This window comes from Lissotriton helveticus, chromosome 3_1 (genome assembly GCF_964261635.1).
Source record: "Lissotriton helveticus chromosome 3_1, aLisHel1.1, whole genome shotgun sequence".
NCBI classification, from domain to species: Eukaryota; Metazoa; Chordata; class Amphibia; order Caudata; family Salamandridae; genus Lissotriton; species Lissotriton helveticus.
Window position 1 is genome coordinate 1,912,439,521 of NC_136061.1, and position 23,253 is coordinate 1,912,462,773.

Genomic DNA, 23,253 nt, shown 5'->3' on the forward strand with positions numbered 1-23,253 from the left:
GAATCTCAAAGAGTATGGGAATAGTGACAGCCAGGCAACTTGCATTAATAGACCTGGGGACCAAACTGGTGAAAGAAAATATCCTCTGCATAAAGGTCTCCACACTTTCGGACTGGATATCCAAGGGGAGAGGTCAGAAAAGAGTTTGTGTTTGTATGACTAGTAGATGTCCGAACCACATACCTCTCAGACAAATGCTGCAGGGACAAAATGTGGGGTTGCCTGGAGCAGGGCAGCGGCCCCTTACAATTTGGTAATTTACTCGGACTACACAGCAAGGTTTGGCTCAGAAAGTGATTCATTTTCTGGTAACATCTTCTATAATGCACTGCATCTGGAGAAACATGATATAGCTAGAGAAATTATTCCAAGTCTCCACCCCTTTGCTTTCTCAATACTAAGAATAAAATTACATAATAAAAAAGTGTTGGTCATTTCCTTGTCTTAATTTACTTCAGATTCCGAAACTTGTCTTTGAAGGCTCACCGTAACTGGATTCAATGGTGGCATAGTATTGTGAAAGACCTGTCTAAATGTTGCCATGATGATGACCTCGTCCAATTCCTCGTCATATGAGGTCGAAAAGTAGACGATTATAAGAAATCAAACTGAACCTAGAAATTTCTTGGAAACACGGATGAAATGCAAATACATATAGAACTGGTAATCTTTTTATGTGCATCTATTGTGCGTATACATCTGGCACTACTCACAGTCCTGCCTGCACATTTTACTCACAACTTGCCATCATGTTTATCTTTTGCTTCAGGTACTGACTTGAAGAAAAATCTTGACACAGCTTTTATCCTCAACTACCATTTAATCTAATAGTGTAGAGCCACTGATAAACTCAGGAAAATAAGCACAGAGAGGACCTGTAGGACCATTAACTCATTTATAGGTTGTTGGTGAGATGCTATTCTACTATACATAATTTGGAATTACTTTCCAAAACATAACACTATTTGTTCTGTTATATTCACAAAGTTACTGCTGGGTTACCGGTTCACCAGTTTTGGACAATCTATCAGACAGTGAAGCGTACAGTCACACGGCTGTCTTCGCCTAGTTCATGCATACAACCGCTGCAAATATTTCATACTTTAACTGCTCTGTCTCAAAACTATGCCAACTACTTCCACCCTCAAAACATTTTCGATTGAAATGTTACTTAGCTACAGAAAAATATGTAAAAAAATAAAAACTGCATAGCATTGTTTGAATCTGATATTATTGTGTGGCTTGCTAACAATTAGTTGTCAGTCCTGGCAGTTTATAACACCTAGACTTCCAATGGTTTATAAATGTTTGATGATAAAGGATGCAACACGTTAAACAACCGCTTTTCAAGAATGTTTCTTTAATTAAGAGACACCGGACAAGTCTTGATCCATTAAAGCCTCAAAAGGAATGGAGTGGACATTATAAAAGCAACACACTTACCATTTATTCAGCTCGATCTCCTCCTGTTCCCATCTTGCAAATCGGCCAGTGATGTCAGCGGGGGTTCGAAGAATATCCTTCACATTTAAAAAGAACTCCTAAATAATAAAGATATTCTCAAGTCAAAGTAGGTGACTGACATCTTTAAACTGCTGTTTATAAGTTTCCCAGTTGGAAGTACATTTTATCTACATATTTACATTTAAGTATCTATTTATATGTTTTTATGATGGCATTTTAAAAAACTATTTTCACAGTCAGAGATAGATGACTTGAGGTATTTTGCACTGAGACAGAACGTAATAATTAAAGAGACAACAATAGATGGGGCTCCTTTCATAATTCAAGGTGGGAAAATAATCAGTTGATCGAAATTAGAGCCCTACAAATCACCTGTGACTTTCAACATCTATGCAACTTGTACACTAAGAGGTATTTGAAACAAGACATAGTCTCCTCCTTGGGTTCACCAGCAGGCGTCCCGAAGAGATGAACGGTAAATGCTCAGCTAAGCATCTATCTTAATATGGAAGAAAATAGGAGGTATGCAGTGGCAGTCCACATGTGTTGGGAGATATAGGGCTTAACACCCAAGAATCAAAGTGCAGGTGTGGGGCAGTAAAGTAAGGAAGAGCAGGAAAGCAGATGGACGCATGGAGCTTCCGCCCCATAAGATAAAGTGAGCCACTGGCGTAAAAGCAGATGACTCCACCACAATGTAGAGCGTGATAATAAGACCAGGTACATTCTCGCAAAGTTAATCTCACACACAAGGGCAACTGAAATATTTCAAGGGAGAACCCTCCTCAAACCTCTGAGGTATCCAAAGATACTGGAGTAGACGCCTCACTCACTTATCGTGACATGCTTCATTATCAGCACCTATTCACACACTGGTAGGATGGTACCACCAGGGCGGACTCAACCTAAGATAGAAATGGGACGATTTCAGGCACGATTTTTTTAGGTTATTTGAGCTGGAATTTTTTAGGATATTTGAGCAGTCATTCAAAACAAACCTCAATATATGCTTTTATTCGTGCTCCAGGTACCTTAGGAATAAAGGATACTTTTGGGTATACCTGTAGGTACTTTTAATTATGAACCCCCATCTGGATCCCTGCTTATTCAGTGAGTGAGGCGTCTCCTCCAATATCTTTGGATACCTCAGAGGTTTGAGGAAGGACCTCTCTTGAAATATTCCAGTTGTCCTTGTATGCAAGAGTAAAAGCAGATAACACTTGACATGAACTTAAATTTTTAAGGCTGTGTACATGCATACGTTTTTTAGATGTTACCAATTTAGTTGCTTTCAATTCATTGCGTCACAGAAACTAAGCATTCATCTTGCAGCTCTTTCCAATGGATTCCAATTTTACAAAGCTAAATGTACATTTTAATTACTGCACCTACAGCTACCAAACAAAATTTTTTAAGAAATCAGAAATAGATGGATTTTCAAATAGTTCAAAACACCTTAAATAAATCTGTGGGTATAACCGGTAAGATAGCTAAGTGGGTTAACTGTTCACTACTCCTTTCATATGTGGTGTGCAACATGAATCCCAGAATCACCAACTCAGCCTTTTATCCTTCCAAGTTTCCACAAACGTGGGTGATATTATCAACATCTGCTAATTACAGCGAATGGAAACAGCAGTATGGTATAAAACCCTACATAAAAACAAGCATTAAAAATGCAATAGGTCTCGCCTTTCATCAAGTTAAAGCCATTTGCTTTGCTATACAATACCATTAGCAAAGCAAATGACTTTAACTTACTCAAAGGCGAGACGAGACCTATTGCATTTTCAATGCTTGTTATCTTTCTGCCCTGAACTTTACTCGACCTGTATCCAAAGGACAGGGGTCTTCCCTCCCAGAGTATTACACCAATGGTCTTTTTTGGCAGTTTAGTGTTTTGCCTTTGAACGTTTGTTTAAGTCCTTGGCCTTTGTATCCTGCTGCAAATCTCCTGTTTCTTGGTGTGTATTCGCGTGGTGCGATACAGTATCTGTTTGGTTTCGGATGCAAAGCACTGTAACCCTGAAATATCTAAGTAAATCTCTCCGCCAGCCCACTGTGATCCTGATTGTGTTTTCAATGCCAGTCATAGGGTTCTGTTGCTGAGAACCTGTACAGAGCAGCAGGGGTACCAGCGCATCTGTGCCTCTTATCCCGGGTGGTACTTCAAACCCACTGACTGGTAGGTTTAGAATGACACTTAATTTCAAAGGGTCACACACAGTACCATCCAACTCGCTGCCTTCATTCTACGATTATTTTTGATTAATAACGAACACCGTCCACATACAGAGAAGTTCTGCGTCACCTGCTTGAAAACGGAGAACTCCCTTTAAAAGAAAAACATGCCGCAATCTTACAGATCGTCATAGACACACTTTTCAAGCCTTTTACATTTTTCTGCAGTGCCCATTAACTACGAAACAATATGAAGTGATCTTCGCTTTTTTCGTTCCGATAGCGTCTTCCAGTTGACATGCAAATCGGCGCCCGTGCATATAAAAGTTATGTGCATGGCTGCCGTTGTAGTATAAAGAAAAAAATAAATAAATGAACACAGGTGCGGTGCTAAAAAATAAGGCGCAGGGGGCGCTTTTTAAATGTGAAAGCAGACAGCAAAATAGACCCTCCAAAATACGGTTTGCAGTGCTGGGATTGCTTGGCAGCATATACAACAAGCAGCTGTGTCGTCTGCTCGGGGAAACAAATAGTGCTTACCCAGTAATTAAAAGCCATAGTCTAACGCTGCCAGTAAAAGATCAAATCCCGGTGGGCGGGGCCAAAAGTGGACAGGGCGGCAACAAAGAGGGACTAAGAAGCCTCCTGTACAATGAGAAGCCTGCATTTAGCCTAAGCTATGGCGCGAGCCAATGCGAAGAGGGGGCGGGGCTTCAAGTCCCCTTCCTCAACAGTATTGTGTTCAAGAAGCTCTCGAATGCCAAGAGCAACCGCATGCGCGCTGCTATTGCCAGTGGAGACCTAACAAGTACATTTTATAAAGAGGTCAGTGCCCAATTGACTGGAAGAAGTTTTAGGTCGCTGCATAAATTGACTTTCTTCCTTCTGTGTAATGATGCACTAGATAGGCATGCTTTAGGAAGCTTATAAGATCTCACAGCTTTTAAATGTTTTCTTCTTGGTTATCTACAGACCTTTTCTCTCCATGTTTATGTTCAATTGCATATTGCTTCTTCATTGAAAAACCCACAAGTAACATAACTATTTATAAGCGTAGCTTCTTGTTTATGTTGTTGAAAAGCCAGGTTTTCTTTTATACATTTAAATTCTACCAAATGTTTGTGATGTTCAGGCTTTGTTGGATTCAAGGGATACACTAGAAAATAACGTAAATAATGTTTGCCACCTGTTTTAAATTAAAGATGAATGTAAAATTAATATAAAAACTATTTTCCATAGGTGATATTTCATATTAAAGAAGAAATGCATGAGTGGCTGATAAATCAACAGGTTTTACTCATTGTGTGCCTGTGGGAAAATGTGTTGATAAATAACTGCATATGTTGGCAAATGGGAAACTTCAAATGTTCAAATAAAAAAATAAAGATATGTTCAGACAGAAGCAGATCCAACTCAGTAACAAAATGACTTGTAAAAATTACAAATCAAGTACATGTGCTCAACTGCTTTGTATAGAACAAGCTATTTACTGTTTGCCTAATTTACAACCAGACTTACTTTCTGCCCAAATGCATAAAATCTTGCATAGTTACTCACATTCAAAAATTTCTCATATTGTAGCGCAGACTCCATAGTGTTGTTTGAATAATCCAATGTATCCTTCCATGAATGCATAAGGAAAGCCAATCGTAGCTGCCGAGCTGTTTAAAATAAAATAGTTTTTAAAGAATTGCGCAATGTAAAATCTTTTGGCGCAATGATTGGATTCTATTGAAAAACTCTTAAAAAACAGAAGTAGAAAAGACACAATATCTAAAGAAATAGTGTAAGAATTTACAATATTTCAAGTTCATTTCTTCTCAATACCACTGGGGTATTAAACCATCACCTTTCCCAGATCCATCATTCATTTTGTTCTTTTTTATCTCCTTTAATATCTCCTCTGTGTGTTTTGTTTTTTTCCCCCTTGTCGAGCTTCCAGCTCAACCAATCCCCCACATACCTCCCACCCCTTCAACACAGTTCAGCAGAAGAAACTCACATTTTATTCTCAAAGTAAAACTATGCCACTTCCAGCACCAAAAACTATTTTGAAAAGGAAAAATGCATTTTTATTTCTTCAATGCCTTAATTTTCAAAATGTTTATTTCAAACTGATTAGTGTATTCACCTATGCCTACCAAACTAACCTCACAGAAAATAACAAAGATACACAAATATCACAATCAGGATAAAAGAATGAAGACAAATATTTAACTCTCACTTTAACTTCAGAATGCCTACTGAAAAAGTAATGTGCTTAAATCTTTTCTTTACCTGAAATTTTGGGACATGCAATTCCAAGGAGAGATATATATTACAACTCGCATTCCGACAGTAAAGTAGGAAAATAAGCACTCAAGTGCAACGTTCCACTGGCTCTTTTAGTCAACCAAACAGACGCGTTTCGGCATGCAGCCTTCCTCGTTGTTAGCGACATACCGGGAAGTCGCCATTTTTAAAGTCATGAACATGAGCATTGCCATAGACAAGGGACCACAATACTGATGGTACTGTCAGCTCCATCTTGTAACATATATTTACAACATACATGGCAGTAAATCACCAGTTCTACCAATTTACATTAGATTCGCAGAGGTGTTCATCAACCTTTAACCAATTTCAAATACCATTTGATATTATTACCCGTACTAAAGCGCAACTTCACAAGCGCCCTACGCACCACTCTCATAGCACAGAGGTGGTAATCTCTCTAGAGAAATTGTTGCATGCTGTCAGAAGTGCATGTCGGAATGCGAGCTGTAATTTAATGTGGAAGGTACCGCCACATGTAAGCACCCGTTTGCGAGTAACTTCAGCTTATGGTACAATGAGAGCGTTAATGTATTGTGGAAGACACCGCCACTAATGAAAGAGAAATCTCGGCATATTGTCACGACGGAGGAAGTCCAGCGGAAGTCTCTTGGGGATTCAAGACATATCTGACTAGCTGGTCACTGTAGTTTGAGACGCACGATTATCTCACTTGGAAGACATATGAAAGTGACAGAACAAGGGCATCGTCACTGAGCACTAATTCAACAAACATGCACTGAACAGAGGAAGATGTTCAGTGATTCGGCACACCGCGAGGCCGCCAGGAGCATGTTTGGCAACAAAAAATCATAGACAACTAATGTGCAGTCCATCACGGCAGGCTCTAAATCGACCAGCAGCCTTAATAACATCATGTCTAAGTTGGAAAGGCTATATGAGCGTAAAACACGTAAATGGTGGGAGGCCACCTCACTCCAAAGCTATATTGAGGTTAACTGGGTACCCCGAGGTCTGAGGGTGTACACGGTTATATCGTATGAGAACCCGAACCCGGAGCTATTAACTGAATGGGCGGAGCATACAGCCCAGTACTGCCAAGTCACGCTAGGTAATCTTGTAAAATATGCCTGGAGTGATCGGGTGAAAGCACTCCAAGAAATCAAGGATCTGGAAGAGTTATTATCCAAAGAGGATGAAAAGAATAGAGTGGAAGAACGTCTGGCACAAATGAAATCACGCCTGCAGAAATATGAAAATAAGATAAAAACAAGGAAGCAGGAGAAATTTGATCACAAGGAACATGATTACCTTCAGGGAAGGGTATTGACCTGTGCACGGAGATATGATGGTCCCAGGAAAAAAGAACTGTCGCAGCAAACAACAAAAACACAGGCAGGGGTCCCGAGAGTGGAAACATCGGAATCTGATTTAACTGAAACGGACTCAGGTGAAGACCGTGCTGGCAGTTCCAGAAAGGGTGTGAAAACAACGACACCTTCTTACGACGAATTCCGGATAATCAGGCATTCATGGCTGAGAGGGGGCAAAAACAAACCGCCCGAACAAGTGACCAGAGAACGCGGAGAGCAGGCGGGGACAGGAAGAGGAAGAGCCGGTTCCTGGGGGACCTGCAAGAAGAAGTTCGACAAGAAACAATAAACACCATGAACCTTACAGTGGTCAATCTCACTACTAAAAAGCTCACAGACCATGAAACTAAAGTACTAACATTGGGACTGACCTGTTTAACGAGTCATCTAGAATTTACACAAACAAGAATTGATTTTTTTTGCTACATTCGAAAACTGAAGTTACAAAAGTATTTTAGACTACGACTCACCCTGAAGAAAAAAAAATCAAACTCCTTTGAGAGTAACAGCGACTGACCTACTTACGTGCAATGACTTTCCAGCAGTTCAACTCCTACAAAATGTACATATGGAGTTGGAGAACTCGGGTAACTCTGAGGGAGACATGGCAATGAGAGCGGAGAAGGCGGGGATAGAACAGGGAATGCAAGAGAGTCCCTTTAAACCCAAGTCTAAAGTTGTACCGCAGATGCCGTATGACGCTATAGATGTCGTTTCTGCAGCTATGGTTGGGGACCTGTTGAAATTCAGACGTAATAAGGGCAAGTGTACCAAGAAGGACAATCTGACGAAAGAAGAGAGGGCTGCTCTGGATAATCTATTGGAGGACAAATCCATAGCCATAAAACCCTCTGACAAGGGGGGTAACATAGTGTTACAGACCAGGAGAATGTATTGTGATGAAGCTTTAAGGCAACTCTCTGACGGGAAGTACTATGTGAAAACCACATGTGATGTTTATCTGGAAAGTGTGCAAGAATATGAAACCCTCATCAAGAAGTGGCATATGAGGGCTATGCTCGGGATGGATGAACATCTCTTCCTGAGGAATATGAATCCGATTGTTCGAGTATCACCTCGCGAAACTACATAAAGATGACAAGTGTCCTCCCGGAAGACCAATAGTTTCATCCCAGGGAAGTTTTACTGAACATTGTCAATGTTTATAGATCATTTTTTCTTTCCGTTTGGGCTGGAACTGAAGTCATATACAAAGGAGACAAAGGATTTCCTTAACAAAATTCAAGATGTAATGTGGGATTCCTCTTATCAGATGATGGTGCTGGACTTCACAAGTCTTTACACCTGTATCAACCATGATGATGGTCTCAAAGCCCTGCAACACTTTTTGAATAAGAGACAATTAAGGTTTGCCGAACACAATCAAATGATGGAGTTCACCAACTTTTGAACAATATCTTTTTGTTTGAGGATGAATATTTCACACAAATATTTGGGGCGGCTATGGGCACCTGCTTCGCCCCCAAGTTTGCAAACTTGTTTGTTGGCTGGTGGGAGGAGCAGGTGTCCAGAAACCATGATTGTGGTAACGCGACTGGCAAGGTCATCATTGTCTCCGTCTCTTCTCAGCATAATGACCACCACCAGATGCCTGACCTGGAACATCCACAAGCTAAATGACCATAGAAAGGACAGATTACTACACACCTATCTCAATAGGCACCACATAGACATTTTTTTCCTCTAGGAGCTCCACTTTACCCGTCCACTGCATCCTAACTTGCACACGGGCTGGTGCGCTGACACTTACACCTCGCTCTACTCTAAATATGAAGGAGGGGTGACAATACTACTCCGCAAAGGCCTGCCCTGGCAGCTGCGACACGCCCTATATGAACACAAGAGAAGATATGTCCTTCTCGCTGGCACACTGCACAGATACCCCGCCATACTGAGCTCCATATACGACCCCAACACAGATAGCCCCGAATTTTTTTCTGAGGTCTGGCGTCTGATCATTAGCCTGGGCCCGGCAGCCTTTTTTTGGGAGGAGAGACTTTAACGTGGTCTTTGACAGCACTGTGGATCGCTCGGGTGCTCCTAGGCCTCCCAGTCCAAACACAGTGGCACAACTCCACACACATACACAATAACTACCTAAACGACATCTGGCGACTCACGCATGAGACCAGCATGGAGGGCACTTGTGTTACTACTTTACAAAATGTGTTGTCACATATAGATTACTGGCTAGTCTCCTGTGACACCATCACCTGGCCCACCCTTATTCGGGGGTGGGGGTGACACATGCCTTGCGCCCTTTCCGACTGTGCCCCTGTTCTGCTAGAGCTCTCCTTACCGTAGTCAAATCCACACTTCTTTACCTGAAGGATGCTCCCTGTAGCGATCCAGGACGCAGTGTTCTGGGACATGATCCGCACTGTGATCACAGACTACTGTAGTAATAGTAATCACTGGCCACCCCCTCTCAAATTCCTCTGGCTGGCCTCTTGGGTTATGTGAAAGATGTCCACCCTGTTGTCCGCTGCCTCACTGCCATACTCCTACTCCTGGAAAAACAGCAGGTGACCATTCATTGGTGGAGACGACCTGCTCTCACAGTGGAGGATTGGCTGCAGGATGCGACCTACTGTCATGAGCAACTCTCCGCACATTGGAAGCTCACGCCTCCTCGCTCCCTCCTAACAGACATTTGGGAACACAGGTTAACATATCAAAGGCAGATTGACTTGCACCACTGGAGTCATACGAGTAGCCCGCTCGGCTCGCGCCACCCGATGACGCCTCTTCCCACCCTCTCTAGTAACACACATGGTTGTCCCTGATGCCCGGTCTTCACCTGTTCCGTTCTACCCCTGTTATAAGAGTGCCTGACAACTGGAGACATCATGGTCTTCCATTCACTTCTCTCTGGTTGGACCAAGGTCTGCACTTCACATGGGTAATGTCATATTGCGTTTGTGGTCACTGTAACCTTTTACTGCTGGGTTAATATGAAGTCTTTGCTTGTACTGTTATTTGCTTTTATACCGTGCCCTCCATTTACCCCTCCACTTGTTGTATTGTTTCTCTTTCTAAAATTGCAATAAAGAAAATCAGATAAAAAAAGAAAAAGAGTTCAAGGTTACCTGCCCTTGGGTGTCCAGGTGCAGAGGTGCTATCAGCAGTTGTAGCTTTGAACGCTTTGCTTTGAAGTTATTAGGGAACAGTACCTGCAAAGAAAGGCTGCAAGTGGGGACCAGGGTACCAGTCCGGCAGAACCCAAAGGAGGGCTCGGCTTTAAGGGTCTCAGGTCCACGGAGACACCATCGGTTTCAATGGACTCAGGCTGGGGGCTCGAGTTCACATGTGTTTTTTCCAGTGGGTTGGCATGTTTGAGGATCTCAAATTTCTCGGTGTACCTGCAGATGAAAGAAAAGAAACACAGAAAGTTGACTTCTGTCATGGAGCTCGCCTCTGGTGAAGTCCCTCGATGTGCAGGCAAGGTTTGGCAGCAGCGGTGTTAGGACTGAACATAAACAAGCCTTGATGCTTGCAACAGGCTCCGGTACCTCAGCTATTGGTGCAGGGAGCCTTCGGAGTGGATCAGCATCTCAAAGACTAGATGGATCGACAGGGCTGACCTCCTGGACACTCAGCTGGGGCCCAGCAGGAGGTCACTGTGATGGTGGTCAGCAGTTCAGTGAACTGGGCTGTGTAGTCCGTGCCTGCAGGCTGCACGGATTTGGCTCCTCCACTTCAAGGGAGATGCTGGCTGGTTGTCGAAGTGCTGGCAGGCCTCCAAGGCTCTGGGAGAATGCACAACTGCAGGACAAGTTGGGTATTTTCAATTGTTGGGACAGGAGCAGGCAGGCAGGGTTTGATGCCAAGTCCACAGCTAGTTCACTTTCTTGCGTTCTTCAGCTCTTCTTTGTCCTCCTTGTTCTTTAGTCAGTCAAATCTGAGTTCCTGGTGCCAAGGGACCACCTAAATACTAAAAGTAAGGGTGTTAAAGGGAGTGAAGGGTAGAAACCAATGTGCTACTTACCCTTGTAGTCACTAGCCCACTATATGACCACTTCCTGTGGGGAGTGGGCATATCCCTGTCCCAGAGTTCCTAATTCCACTAAAAACAAGAAGGTGAAATCCTTATTTCGTGGAGCATATCAGCCAGCCCACCTTATAGGTCAGACTAGCCTGGTGGTGCAACACACCTACTTACATAGCTAATGTCCTGCCTGCCCTGGTGCTAAATGGGCCTCCAGTCAGGGGGTGGCATCTCCCAGGTCTGGGGGAGGCCGGGGTCACATATAAAAGGCAGCAGGGGCTTTGAAGCCCCTCGACTTGATATGCTAAATCAGAAGCCATCCTGCTGGAGGAGGTGTGAACCCATTCCTCCGGAGCAGGCATTATTCTTGTCCTTACCTGCAGGAAGTCTAAACAGGTCTGTGGTGGCAGGCTGGACGATACCAGTTAAATAGCACACTCGATAGATGTAGGTTTTTTAAGGGCCACCTCTAAGGTGCATGTCATAATAAATCTTGTACTGGCAACTGTACAGATTTATTAAGACAAGGTGTTTGATACCAAACACTACAGGTGTCAATAAAGCCATCATTTAACTGGGGAACCTTTAATGACCAGTGCCCCGTACAGATACTTAAGATGGCTTCCCTGTTCTCTTGTACCATCTAGTAATTGAACTAGACAGCACAGAGGCATATCTGCTCATGCAGACATGCCCTCACATGTAATATAATGCACCCTGCCTTAGGGCTATAAGACCTGCTGTAGGGGAGACTTATATTATATGCAGTTACTTTTGCATGGCACAGTGTGCCATGTCATGTTTTCACGCATTGTTTGCACCATGACACACAGTCTGCAATTACAGGCAGCATACAATTTGTATGGGGGGTCCCTTAGTGTGGTATGATACATGCTGCAGCCCTTAGGGACCCTATTAGGTCCCATGCCCAAGGTACCAGGGGTACCACTTACTAGGGACTTACAGGGGTGCCAAAATGTGTGCCAATTATTTTACAATTAGATCTTTTGACTTTGTTTTATGGACCGAGCACTGGCACTGGTGCCTGGTTAGCACAGACACAGTGCAGATCAGTCAGAAAAAAAAACATCAGCCAAATCTCACCTAAAGCGCCCCCTCAGAGCACGGGAGTTGGTGTGGTAATGAGCACACAGCTGGCGCTTGTTCCTTGGTTGCTTTTGAAGTTTGGGAGAGGCAGCGACGACGGTATATAGCCCGGCCCAGGCACCACAAAATGGCATCCTGACTGGGAGAACGCAGGAGCACTTCATGGCGGGTTCTGTGCAGGTGCCCTAGCATGGAGACCCGGTGTGCCACCTGGAGGTGGATCGCCGCGCTGAAGAGCAGCTGGGTTGCGATGGTGCCAGCGCGCCCCGGTGAGGCAGCGGGGTACTGATTGCAGCCCTCCGTGGACAGCAAGTAGGTTGAGGGCCTTGTCCCACGGGAAGGTGCGAAAATTGAGGCCGGGGCCTTGAGGACGCGGCAAGCTGGGCGCTGCCCCCCCCCCCGCAACCCCTGCCAGCATCCCGTGGCCTGGGGGAGCGGAGAGGTATTGGAGGCGTGAGCGCACGGCAGGCGCAGACCCCCCGGGTGATCTTGGGACCCGAGAGAGGCAATGGTGCCCCGTGAGGGCAGGCTCAGACGACATAAAATGGCGGCATAGCCTGCGGAACGCCGGTGCCAAGGAACGAGCAGCCACAGAGACTCTGTGCCCGTGAGCCTTGGGCTTGTTTGCCGGGGTGGAATCGCCCCATTGGAAGGCGGCTGAAACATATTGGCTGCAACGGTGCAAGCCGCAAACTGTAGGCCCCCGCTGCCCGTAGGCGGGAGGCGAGTCGCAACATGAGCGGAGGCGAGCAACACCAGGCCGGGGCTTTGAGGCCTACACTAGAAGTGGGGTGGCAGATTGGGCTAAAGAACGGTGATGGATTAAACCCAGACCTGTTGACTGGGTGTGAGTGTTTGATTGGTTCAGATGCTCCGTCCATCACCACCCTCTTTTGTACCGCTTTACACTAGAAAAGCGGCGGCCCGGGCGCTGCCTTACGGGACTGACTGTGGTACTCCATTACCTTGGGAGTGTGTTGGGGACGGCGCCTGGTCCTGGAACACTGCGGTCTATGGACAGGCCCTCTCGCACTGGGCCTATGACGTGGAGGAAGAGCAGACAGCGATACCAGGTGGGCCACAGCCAAGTGAGAGGCGACACAAGGTGACTGGCGCGAGGGTCCCCGGGACACTGGTGACTGGCAAGGCACAAAGGCACACCCGGCAGACCGACAGCTGCAGGCCATAACAGAACAACAGGGAGGCCAAGACCCCTTGCTGAGACCCAGAAGTTGGTGGCGCGGTTTCGCCCCCCGACCCACATCATCACACAGCCCCCACAGGGACGCGGGGGTAGATCCACGAGGGCCAGGTGCGGTGCCCTCCCCCCTCTGGTTATACCGTGACTGCAAGTGGAAGAGCAGTCCCATAGTGCTCCACAGAACAAAGCAGACACAGTTCCATAGGCTTCCTGCTTGGTATGGCCAGCACTAGGAAGAAAGGTGAGCGCACGTTAACGGACATGCTCCTTAAGGGCCCACCTAAAGGGGACAGAGGGCCGCCCCCAGACCACGATAATACACCAAACGGACTCAGGAGATGGGGAGATGCCCATCGCCAAATCATTTCTGGAGACCCTGTTTAATTCCTTGAGAGACGATTTCCATACATTAAAGCAGGAAGTTGGTGGAGAGGTTCAGGAGATTCGCAAAGACGTGGACGGATTGGGTGAGAGGGTAGCAGCAATCGAGGACTCGGATCAAACCAAAGGCGAGGAAATCGAACAGCTACAGCAAGAACTTCTCCGCCTTCGCGATCAACAGGTGGACCTCCAGGCGCACGCTGAGGATCTCGAAAACAGATCTTGGCGCAACAACATACGGGTCTGGGGGGTCCCGTCCAAAGCATAAGGGGCGAATATCACTGAATACTTACAAGGCCTATTCAACGAGATCTTAGGGGGGCCAGCGACCTTGGAAGTCCGCATTGACAGGGCACATAGGGTGGGGCTGGCGAGACGCGCACCTGCTCCACCTCCAGACATCTTGGCCTTTTTACCTGACTTCCCCCTCAAAGAGAGAATCCTGCGTGAAGCTCGACGAAAACAACTTCTCCTGCTCCAGGGTTACCCGGTGGTCCTTTTCCAAGACCTCTCGGCCATCACACTGCAAAAGAGAAAGGCGTTCAGGGTCGCCACAACGTTTCTGCGAGACAAGGGGATCCCGCATTCATGGGGACATCCCTTTAGACTGATCTTTAAATGGAACGGAACTCTCCAACAGCTGCGATCTCTTCAGGACACTTGCGCCTTGCTAGGCATTGAACGCGACGACAGTCAACCTTCACCGGGACCATCCCAGCAACCCTCGCGGGGAGGATGGCAGAGAGTAGGTCGAAGGAGATCACCTGGAGCGGACCTGAAACCAGATGTGGCCACCGAGACCCAAGAAAGAGCCATGGCCATCCAGGAAGTGTCCAAGGACACATCACCGACGGACTGAGCTGGCAATGTGAGGGGGACACGCACGCACTGCACCAACGCTGACCGGGGGGACGCGGGCAGGAGGCCGCCTTGGTTACTCGCTTTACAATGTCTTTTCAGCACGGGCCTGTGATATGAGTTTCCTGGCTCGGGACTATGAGGTGCCATGGGGGATTGGGTGTTGGGGTTAGGGCGGGGAGTGGAGAGGCACCATTTAACAGTTGGTTTGTTGGGGAGGGGGGCAGGAGTGAGGCTGGTTGGGGGGGGGGGGACGGGTTTTGGGTGCGTTGCAGGGAAGGGGAGGGTGGGAAGGAACCAGTGTGCCGATAGGGGCCGAGGCCCACATGCGGGGGCAGCGCGAGAGGCTTATGCCAGAATGTGCAGTTATTACACTTCTGTGATGAGATGTCTGGGGCTACGTTGAAGGTTCTTACTTTGAATGTGAAGGAGCTTAATAACCCCACTAAGCGGCGAGCGGTCCTATCATATTTTGAAAATTCGGGCGCCGCTATAAGTTTACTTCAAGAAACCCTTTTACTCACCAAAGACTGGCATAGGAAGAGGTCCTGTGCATTCCCTCAACAGTTCTTCTCCCCAACTTCTGACAAAAAGGTGGGGGTTGCGATTTTATTTGCAAAACACTTTCACGGTCAAATTGGAGAGAAGGTTGGGGAGATTAAAGGCAGGCTTCTCGCCTATAGCATTAAGGTGGGTGGCATGACATTGACAGTGGGATCCCTGTATACCCCTAATATGAGTAAAGTAAAAGTCCACATTTGTAAAGCGCACAATCACCCGTAAGGGTCTCTAGGCGCTGGGGGGCCGTCGGGAAGATTAAGCGAGCTATTGCCCAGAGTCACATGGTGCTGGGCTAACCTGCGGCCGGAGCCGGGGATCGAACCCTGATCCCCAGATTCCAGCGTCAGTCGCCCTGGCCGCGGCGCCACACCGAGTCAGGAGCCCTTTATAAAAAATGCCCTGTCGGAGGCTTTACGCACCCCGGGACGTTTCCTACCCCTGTGAGGACCTCAACCTGGTGATGGATAAGGAGAGGGACAGATCTGGCCATCGCTTTGGCAACACAGGCGCACTTTCAGCGGCAGGGAAAGGCTGGTTGGCACAGAGGGGGCTGATGGACTTGTGGCGAGTTAAGCACCCCCAGACCTCACACTACACATTCTATTCTCATGTGCACCACACGTATGCCAGACTGGACCACTTCATAGGGTCCTCTGAGCTGGAGACTCAGGTAGAGGACGTGGACATCATCTCGGCTGCCATCTCAGATCATGATGCAGTGGAAATAGCGATTAGAGTCCCATGCACCAAGACATCACCGGGCCGGTGGAGGTTGAGGAAGCCCTCCTGCAACAAAAGGAGGTAGTCCAGCAACTCCACAAACGCATCACTGACTATATCGAGCTTAACGACCGGCCGGACACGCCTGTGGCGGGCCCTACAGGCGGTGGTGAGAGGAGAACTAATAGCCATCTCAGCGGCGGAGGTCAAGGACCGCAAAAACAAGCGGGAATCCCTAGCGGCCAAAGTGGTTGAATTGGAAAGGGTGCACAGTCGCACGGGAGCTCCAAGAATCTGGAAACAGCTAAAAGTCGCAAGGGCTCAGCTGGCAAGTCTAAACACAGAAAGGGCCGAATATGCTGCCCCAAGGGTTCAGCATATGTACTATGTGGGTGGTAACAGAACGGGATGCCTCCTGGCAAGTGCACTTTGGGTCAAAGTCCAGCGCTCTAAAATCTCAACCCTACACAATGAGCACGGGGAGGAGATCCATGACGAGGCACAAATTGCGGAGGCATTTAGGGAATACGTACATGTATTTATATAGCGCAAATCACCGACACGGTATCTAAGCGCTTGCTTAGGGAACCCGTCCTGGTATTCCCCTGTGAGATACCCCGGCAGGGTGTCCACAAGGTGAAAGCCAGGCATCCCACCGCGAGGGGCCGTAGTGGAGATTAAGCAAGCTATTGCCCAGAGTTGCAGAGTGTGACCCCGTGAGTCGAGTAGGCACCGGAACGAGAATTATCGAGTCCGTGGAATTTTGAGCCCGAGACCCGCCGAGGCGGTGAATCATGTACGTTTACAATCTCCCGTCTCAAAGCCCTGAAATCGCCAGGCCCTGACGGCTTCTCCTCAGGTTTTTACAAAGTTTTCTGCCCAGTAGTCGCTCCGATTCTTACCAAACTTTTTAATTCGTTCCAGGGTCCCGGTTCCTTCCCACCTGACATGCTGGAGGCTGACATCATAGTGTTGCCTAAGCCGGGCAAAGATACCACCCATTGCGCCGCCTACCAGCCGATTTCCTTACTCAATCTAGACCTCAAACTTTTCATGGGGGTGCTAGCCTCAAGACTTGGTCCACGTCTCCTGGGGATTATAGAACCTGACCAGTCGGGCTTCATCCCTGGTAGACAGTGTAGCGACAATACCGAATGCATTCTTCATTTAATAGACAAAGCTATTACCAACAATCAGACTCTGCGCTCCTAGCCATAGACGCCGAGAAAGCGTTAGATCGCGTGGATTGGGGCTTTCTCGAGAAGGTTCTGGTACACTTTGGTATTGGGGAATGCTGCAGAGCGTGGGTTGCAAGCTGCTACCATCACCCACAGGCACGGATCCGTATCAACGGATCGGGTTCACGTCCATTGGAAATCCAATGCGGCACTAGGCAGGGGTGCCTGCTCTCGCCCCTCCTCTTTGCGCTCTATATCAAGCCGCTAGCACAAAGGGTGCGAGCCAACCCAAATATTCGTGGCACAACCTTCGGCGGAGAGTCGCACTCAATTAGCTTATACGCCGAGGATATTTTGGCGGCGCTCGATAATCCTAGGCGGTCAGTGCCTGTCTTTCTAGAGGAGGTGGAGGCCTTCGGTATGGTGTCGGGCCTCAAGATGGACAAAGGGATGTCGCTGGTACTGCCACTCGGCAGAAACTCCCATGCAACACAGGAAGCAGCCATGTACGAATTGGGACTATTAGTCCAAACGCAACTTCCCTATTTAGGAATCATCCTCACGCCGTCCACGGAACAGACGGTTGCCCTAAATTACGCTAAAGTTACCTCGCAGATCCAAGGCGATCTTAGGAAGTGGCAGTAACAACCATTGTCCTTGCTGGGGCGGATCGCGGCTGTAAAAATGTCGGCACTCCCCAAGATACTATACATTTTCCAGACTATTCCAGTGTTACCCCCTGCGGGGAATATCAGGACCCTGCAAGAGGCGATACAGCACTTTGTCTGGGCGGGGAAGAGACTGCAAATGCACAGAAATCTAGCTTTTCGCGGGATGGACGAGGGGGGCCTGGGGATCTCTAACTTGCAACAATACTTTCAGGCGGCGCAATTGAGATATCTGGTTGAATGGTACAGGCCTGAGTCAGAGAAGATATGGCTCTTCCAAGACAGGGCTATGGCCCGGACCTCATTATGGAAAATACCATTCCTCTGTCGCGCGCATAGACCGTGCCACCTCCAGAAATCACCCATTACACGTACCGTGTTGGGGGTGTGGGACTCGGTGGCTACTAAACGAGAACTCACAACATTCCCGTCCCCGCTAACTCCCTTACTCGACAATCCGGACTTCGCCCCAGGAATGGACGCCCACATGTTTCCACAATGACGAGGTTCCAGCTGCAGATCGGCAGGACATCTTTTTGATTTGGAGGGCTTTCTACCATTCTCTACACTGTCACAGTTCTACGACATTGTGTCGCCGCAGCTCTTCAATATTTCCAATTCCGGCACTGGTCAAGACAGCCTGAGATTAGTCCCTTAGTTGGTAGGCGAATGACAGGATTTGAAAAATGGTTAGTTACCAAAGAGTCGGACCGCGGTTTAATTACAGATCTTTATAAGATGCTTTATCCATCCCCCGGGATACATCGTTCGGACGGTCAGCGGCGATGGGAGGAGGAACTGGGGAGAAGGCTTACGACCCAGGAGTGGCAATCAGTATATTATAGGGCCAACCACACGGCTAGGAACACGGCGGGTAGGGAGACGGTTGTGAAACTTGCAACATACTGGTACCTGACCCCAGTTTGATTACACAGGGGCAACCCATCCCGCAGTTCGGCCTGTTGGAGGGGGTGTGACGAGAAAGGTACCCTGACGCACCTTCTATGGGACTGCAAAGAGGTCACGGCTTACTGGACGTCTGTTCTCAATGACAGACACCTCCTTCGAATTCCAACATACACCATTCTGGGACTCCCGAACAGGCTTACTTTCTCGCTGAAATCCACCAGGGGCGACAAATGGGTCTAGCATTACAGGCAGCCTCCCAACACATACTGTCTCTTTGGGGGACCAGCACGCAGCCAACTCACACGGGTTGGTTGCACAAACTCTGATACATACTGGGGATGGAACGCATTCAGGCTACGCTCACGCAGTCCACGGCCTCCTTCCACACGATCTGGCAACCACTGTTAACACTCTTATCCAGGGAATTCAACGAAATAACATGCCCCAGATACCACATACTACGCCTTACAGATGCAGACCATGCTGACGCAGGGTCCAAGCCAAGGGCACCGTGAGTGTTCCACAGACGAGCTTTACCTAATCGCACATTTCGGCACACTGGTTGGGGTGGGGGGGGGGGGGGGGGGAAGGGCCCTGTTTGCTTTGTTGTTCTTCGCCTGTGTTCACGAGAGCCTCATGTCTAGATACACAAGTCGTCATAGCGGCACTACTCGAGGACATCTGCGGTGCCGGAACGCTCCAGTATGTTATACTCAGCTTCACGTAAAGTGGTTATTTCAGTCTGCCATTAGCAACCTCTTGTGGACTTACTACAGTAATGCAATGTATTTGTTCTTCTCTAAAACCAATAAAACTAATTTAAACCAAAAAACACAAATTATAAAAGGAATATTAAGTTCCACAGTATACAACTGAAAATAAGATGCTTGCGGACTTTTATATGAAAAATGCTAACATATGACAAAAAGGCCTGTATTATTATTGGTATGCGACAACAAAGTAAACAGTTACCACTCCAGTGCAAGCTGTTAAAATCTTACATTAACATCTACTAAACTCTGGTAGAAAATTCCGTCATCCTGCTATAGAGAAATGTGGTTACCTGTATTTTTTTTCAATGCATCCCTGATTGTGATGAAGTTTTTCAAAGATTTCGACATTTTGCAGCCAGCAATCGTCAAGTGACCAGTATGTAGGAAGTAACGAACCCAGTGATCATTTTCAAAGTAAGCCTGTAGCAAAAACAAAAATGTAACACAGCATTAGGTGATACAAATATAATGTATTTGGTACCAACCGTTCACACTGATTTATATTGTCACAATCTTCCAAAGACAGAAACAGAAAATGCACCCAATACGAACAACAACCATAAGTTAGTCCACCATTGTTATTGCCCAGTGCAAATTGTCTATCATTTAAAGGCAAAAAATCCTGAGCTACTCTAATTTGCTTTACAAACTAGCAATCGGTGTGACTCGTAGATTTCTTAGCTAGGGGAGTATATTGTGTATTAGAATTAGACTCAATTCATAAAACAATGGAAAATAAAGTTGAAACAAAACAATTTATACAATCTACCAACTACATGTGCTATATTACACATATTATATTTGCTTATAAACAATGCATATATGGAGATATACATTTATGAAGAAACAATTAAGAACTTATTACCAAGAAATATGTATTTTACACTGCTTTAACAATTATGAAGAATAATTCCAAAGTAAGCTCCTTTAAAGTGCTCCCATACTTTCGGGCTGAGCTCCCGCTATATAAAACTCCCCCCTGCCAAAAATCCCTTACAAGAGCCCTAACTATTAACTAAATATATACCCAAATAGAAACAGCACTGAGTTTAACCATGTGAATAACCAGAGCTCTGTCCCTGTAAGCAATCTTAAACACAACCTTAAACAAAATCATACCCCATACCCTAACCACATTAGTAACCTAATGTCATCCCAAACATTAACCATAACCTCAAGACCTACAATGCTGAAATCACTAATAATCAAACACGCAGGTTTTCTTTATTATTACTACAAATATATTGACATTATTTGTCATTTTCTTTTCTTCATAATGTGTTCCCTCATAAATGGTCTATTAATCTTCACACAATACTGTCTATTTCTTTAAACCGTAAATAAAGGACTAGGTCAACAAAGTTGCTCCCGTGTTATGTAATTTCAACTTTGCCCCTATAAGCACACTGCTCTGATGTTGATCTTAAAGCAAAGGTTTGTGCGTATTTGGGAATAAAAACTGTTTTTATTTCATGTTTTTTTTTTTAATTTCTGTCTGTTTCGTGGGCTACAGCTTTATCGCCAAGGCCAGGTTTGAAGGTATGTGATTTTGTCCATGAATCTTCTGCAGGGCAAGAAGTTCGATATAAGATGGACTTTTGAGGATATTCTGCTATGTGTGTTATCATTAAATGATTGCCTTTGTTGGTAGTACCTCACCCTAAAAAAATTACAAAGGTTGAGACCATACAAACAGGCAGAAGTTGGTTTTAGTAGGAAACCGCAACTAAATTCAAACCTTTGGCAAAAATGTACAAAGGTACTGACAGGTTGAACTTCTGGGTCAGATAATACCACTGCATTAAGTATATGGGAACAACAAGCAGTATAGGGGAAAAGGCAGGTGATCCTTCCCGCTCTTACTTCCTTAACAATAATAAGGTGACAAAGAAGTGGGAGAGACATCTGAAAAACCTGTCTAAAATCTTCCCTGTGAAACCTAGTGCGGGATGACAATCCGGTTCTTACCCCTTTCTGCAGCATTAGACATAGTTATAGATTTGTTAGCATGATGTACCTATATATCCTTTTCTATATTATATATATGGGCATTTACTTGTGTATTTCCTTTCAATTAAGTAGGAACATTTTAGCATTTTCCCTTGGTATTAGTGAACTAGGCCGAAAACCATGTAGACGCCATTTTCTTGGCCATGTCCTATTCTGAGCTGTAGTCACGTGTTCTTTCTGCTCAGCAGACAGGATCCCATTATTTGAGTTACCAAAAGGCAGCTGAAAGTGAACTGTTCTCTCTGTGTCCTGACACTCAAGGTCACATCTGGCTCTGAGTATGATAAGCACATCCCTGGAGGCTCCGTGAATATACTCCCAAGCAAAGAGACGAAAGGGAGTCATCCTTTCTGACCTCCCCAGTAATGAATAGCTAAAGCTTTGAACCAATTATGTGTGCCATATATGGTCCTTCCTTAAGGCCCCCTGAACCAACTTGTAACTTTCCATGTATGGTGACTTCATGTGTTCACTGAAAGTATATCTGCCTGGTTTTGACTGTAAGCCAGCAGTCTTCTCTGTGGACCCGAAGGGAGAGGGTCAGAGAGGCTCCTCTATAGAGTATTTTATTTAATAAATGATTGACTCTTGTTCACTGCCAACTGACTGATTATTTGATAATTGGTATTGGGGCTATTGGTAGGTATGGCTCTATTAGAATTATTTTTGTAGTTCATCACTAGAGCTACAGGACTTCCTCTTCAGTCAATATTATGATTTAATCCATTCTTTCTTTAAATTGTTTTAAAGAAAGAAGAAAACAACTGTGAAATCTATGCATATGTGCAGCATACTTCAATTAAGTTACAGTACGAGCAACATTACTGAACTGCGTATAAGAGAAAAATTAAGAAAAAAAGGCAACTAAAACAAGTGGAAAAGTAAGAATTATGGGACATCATCCTGTACTTGTGGTAATCCACAACATGAATGTTAGTTAACATGTTGCAATCGCAATATCTAGAGCTGGGATATTCTGCAGAGGTTTGACCAACAGATGACATCCCCAAGCTACTAGAGCTTCCATCCCCAAGCTACCAGGACTTCCCTCACTGCAGATGTTCAAATTATGAAACTGAACGCAGCTATTCCTCACTAATCAAGCATTATGAGTTTGTGAAGATGCTTTTATAGTCGAAACTGGATTATACTATTCATCTTGTCCTCACTAGTTCTCCCAGTCTTGGCTCTGCATATGGCACCTTCTGCCTAACAGTCGACATAACTGTCAACTCTGCCCTTCTGTTGATGAACAGTGCACCAGTATCAGATGCCTCAAATGCTGATTTTGGGAAAAAGAGGTATAGCATGCAAATTCTGTTACTAAGAAGCATCAAAATAGCAAACGTTAGAATTTCTGGAACAAAATGAGGTTTAGGGTTTAATAGGAGGAAGAGAACTCTGGTGTTTAATGAAGCCGACTAAGAAAGGACAGTATGACACGTTGCCTGAGATTTGAACCAAGAAGTATGTCATTTGTTGCTGAATAGGCCACTCAACCTCATTTAATTGCATGACACAGTTCCACAAGTTGTTTTCTTTAAATGAATGGCCGACAGAACTCTCCCTCAACGGTACTCAAAACC

At 45.8% G+C, this 23,253-nt stretch overlaps 1 protein-coding gene across 5 annotated transcripts in view; it reads right to left on the minus strand.

Annotated features, from left to right (window-relative positions):
• The window catches only part of CARS1 (cysteinyl-tRNA synthetase 1), a 406,480-nt gene that overhangs the window by 175,290 nt on the left and 207,937 nt on the right, over positions 1–23,253 (minus strand). For all 5 annotated transcript variants that reach the window (XR_013608861.1, XM_078682918.1, XM_078682921.1 and 2 more), the window contains 3 exons: positions 19,948–20,077; positions 5,203–5,306; positions 1,444–1,541 (listed from right to left, as the gene is read on the minus strand). Coding sequence is in view for 4 of the 5 variants with exons in the window: in XM_078682918.1 (XP_078539044.1) it covers positions 1,444–1,541; positions 5,203–5,306; positions 19,948–20,077 (332 nt within the window). In the remaining variant the exon portion in view is untranslated. The remainder of the gene's footprint in view (positions 1–1,443; positions 1,542–5,202; positions 5,307–19,947; positions 20,078–23,253) is intronic.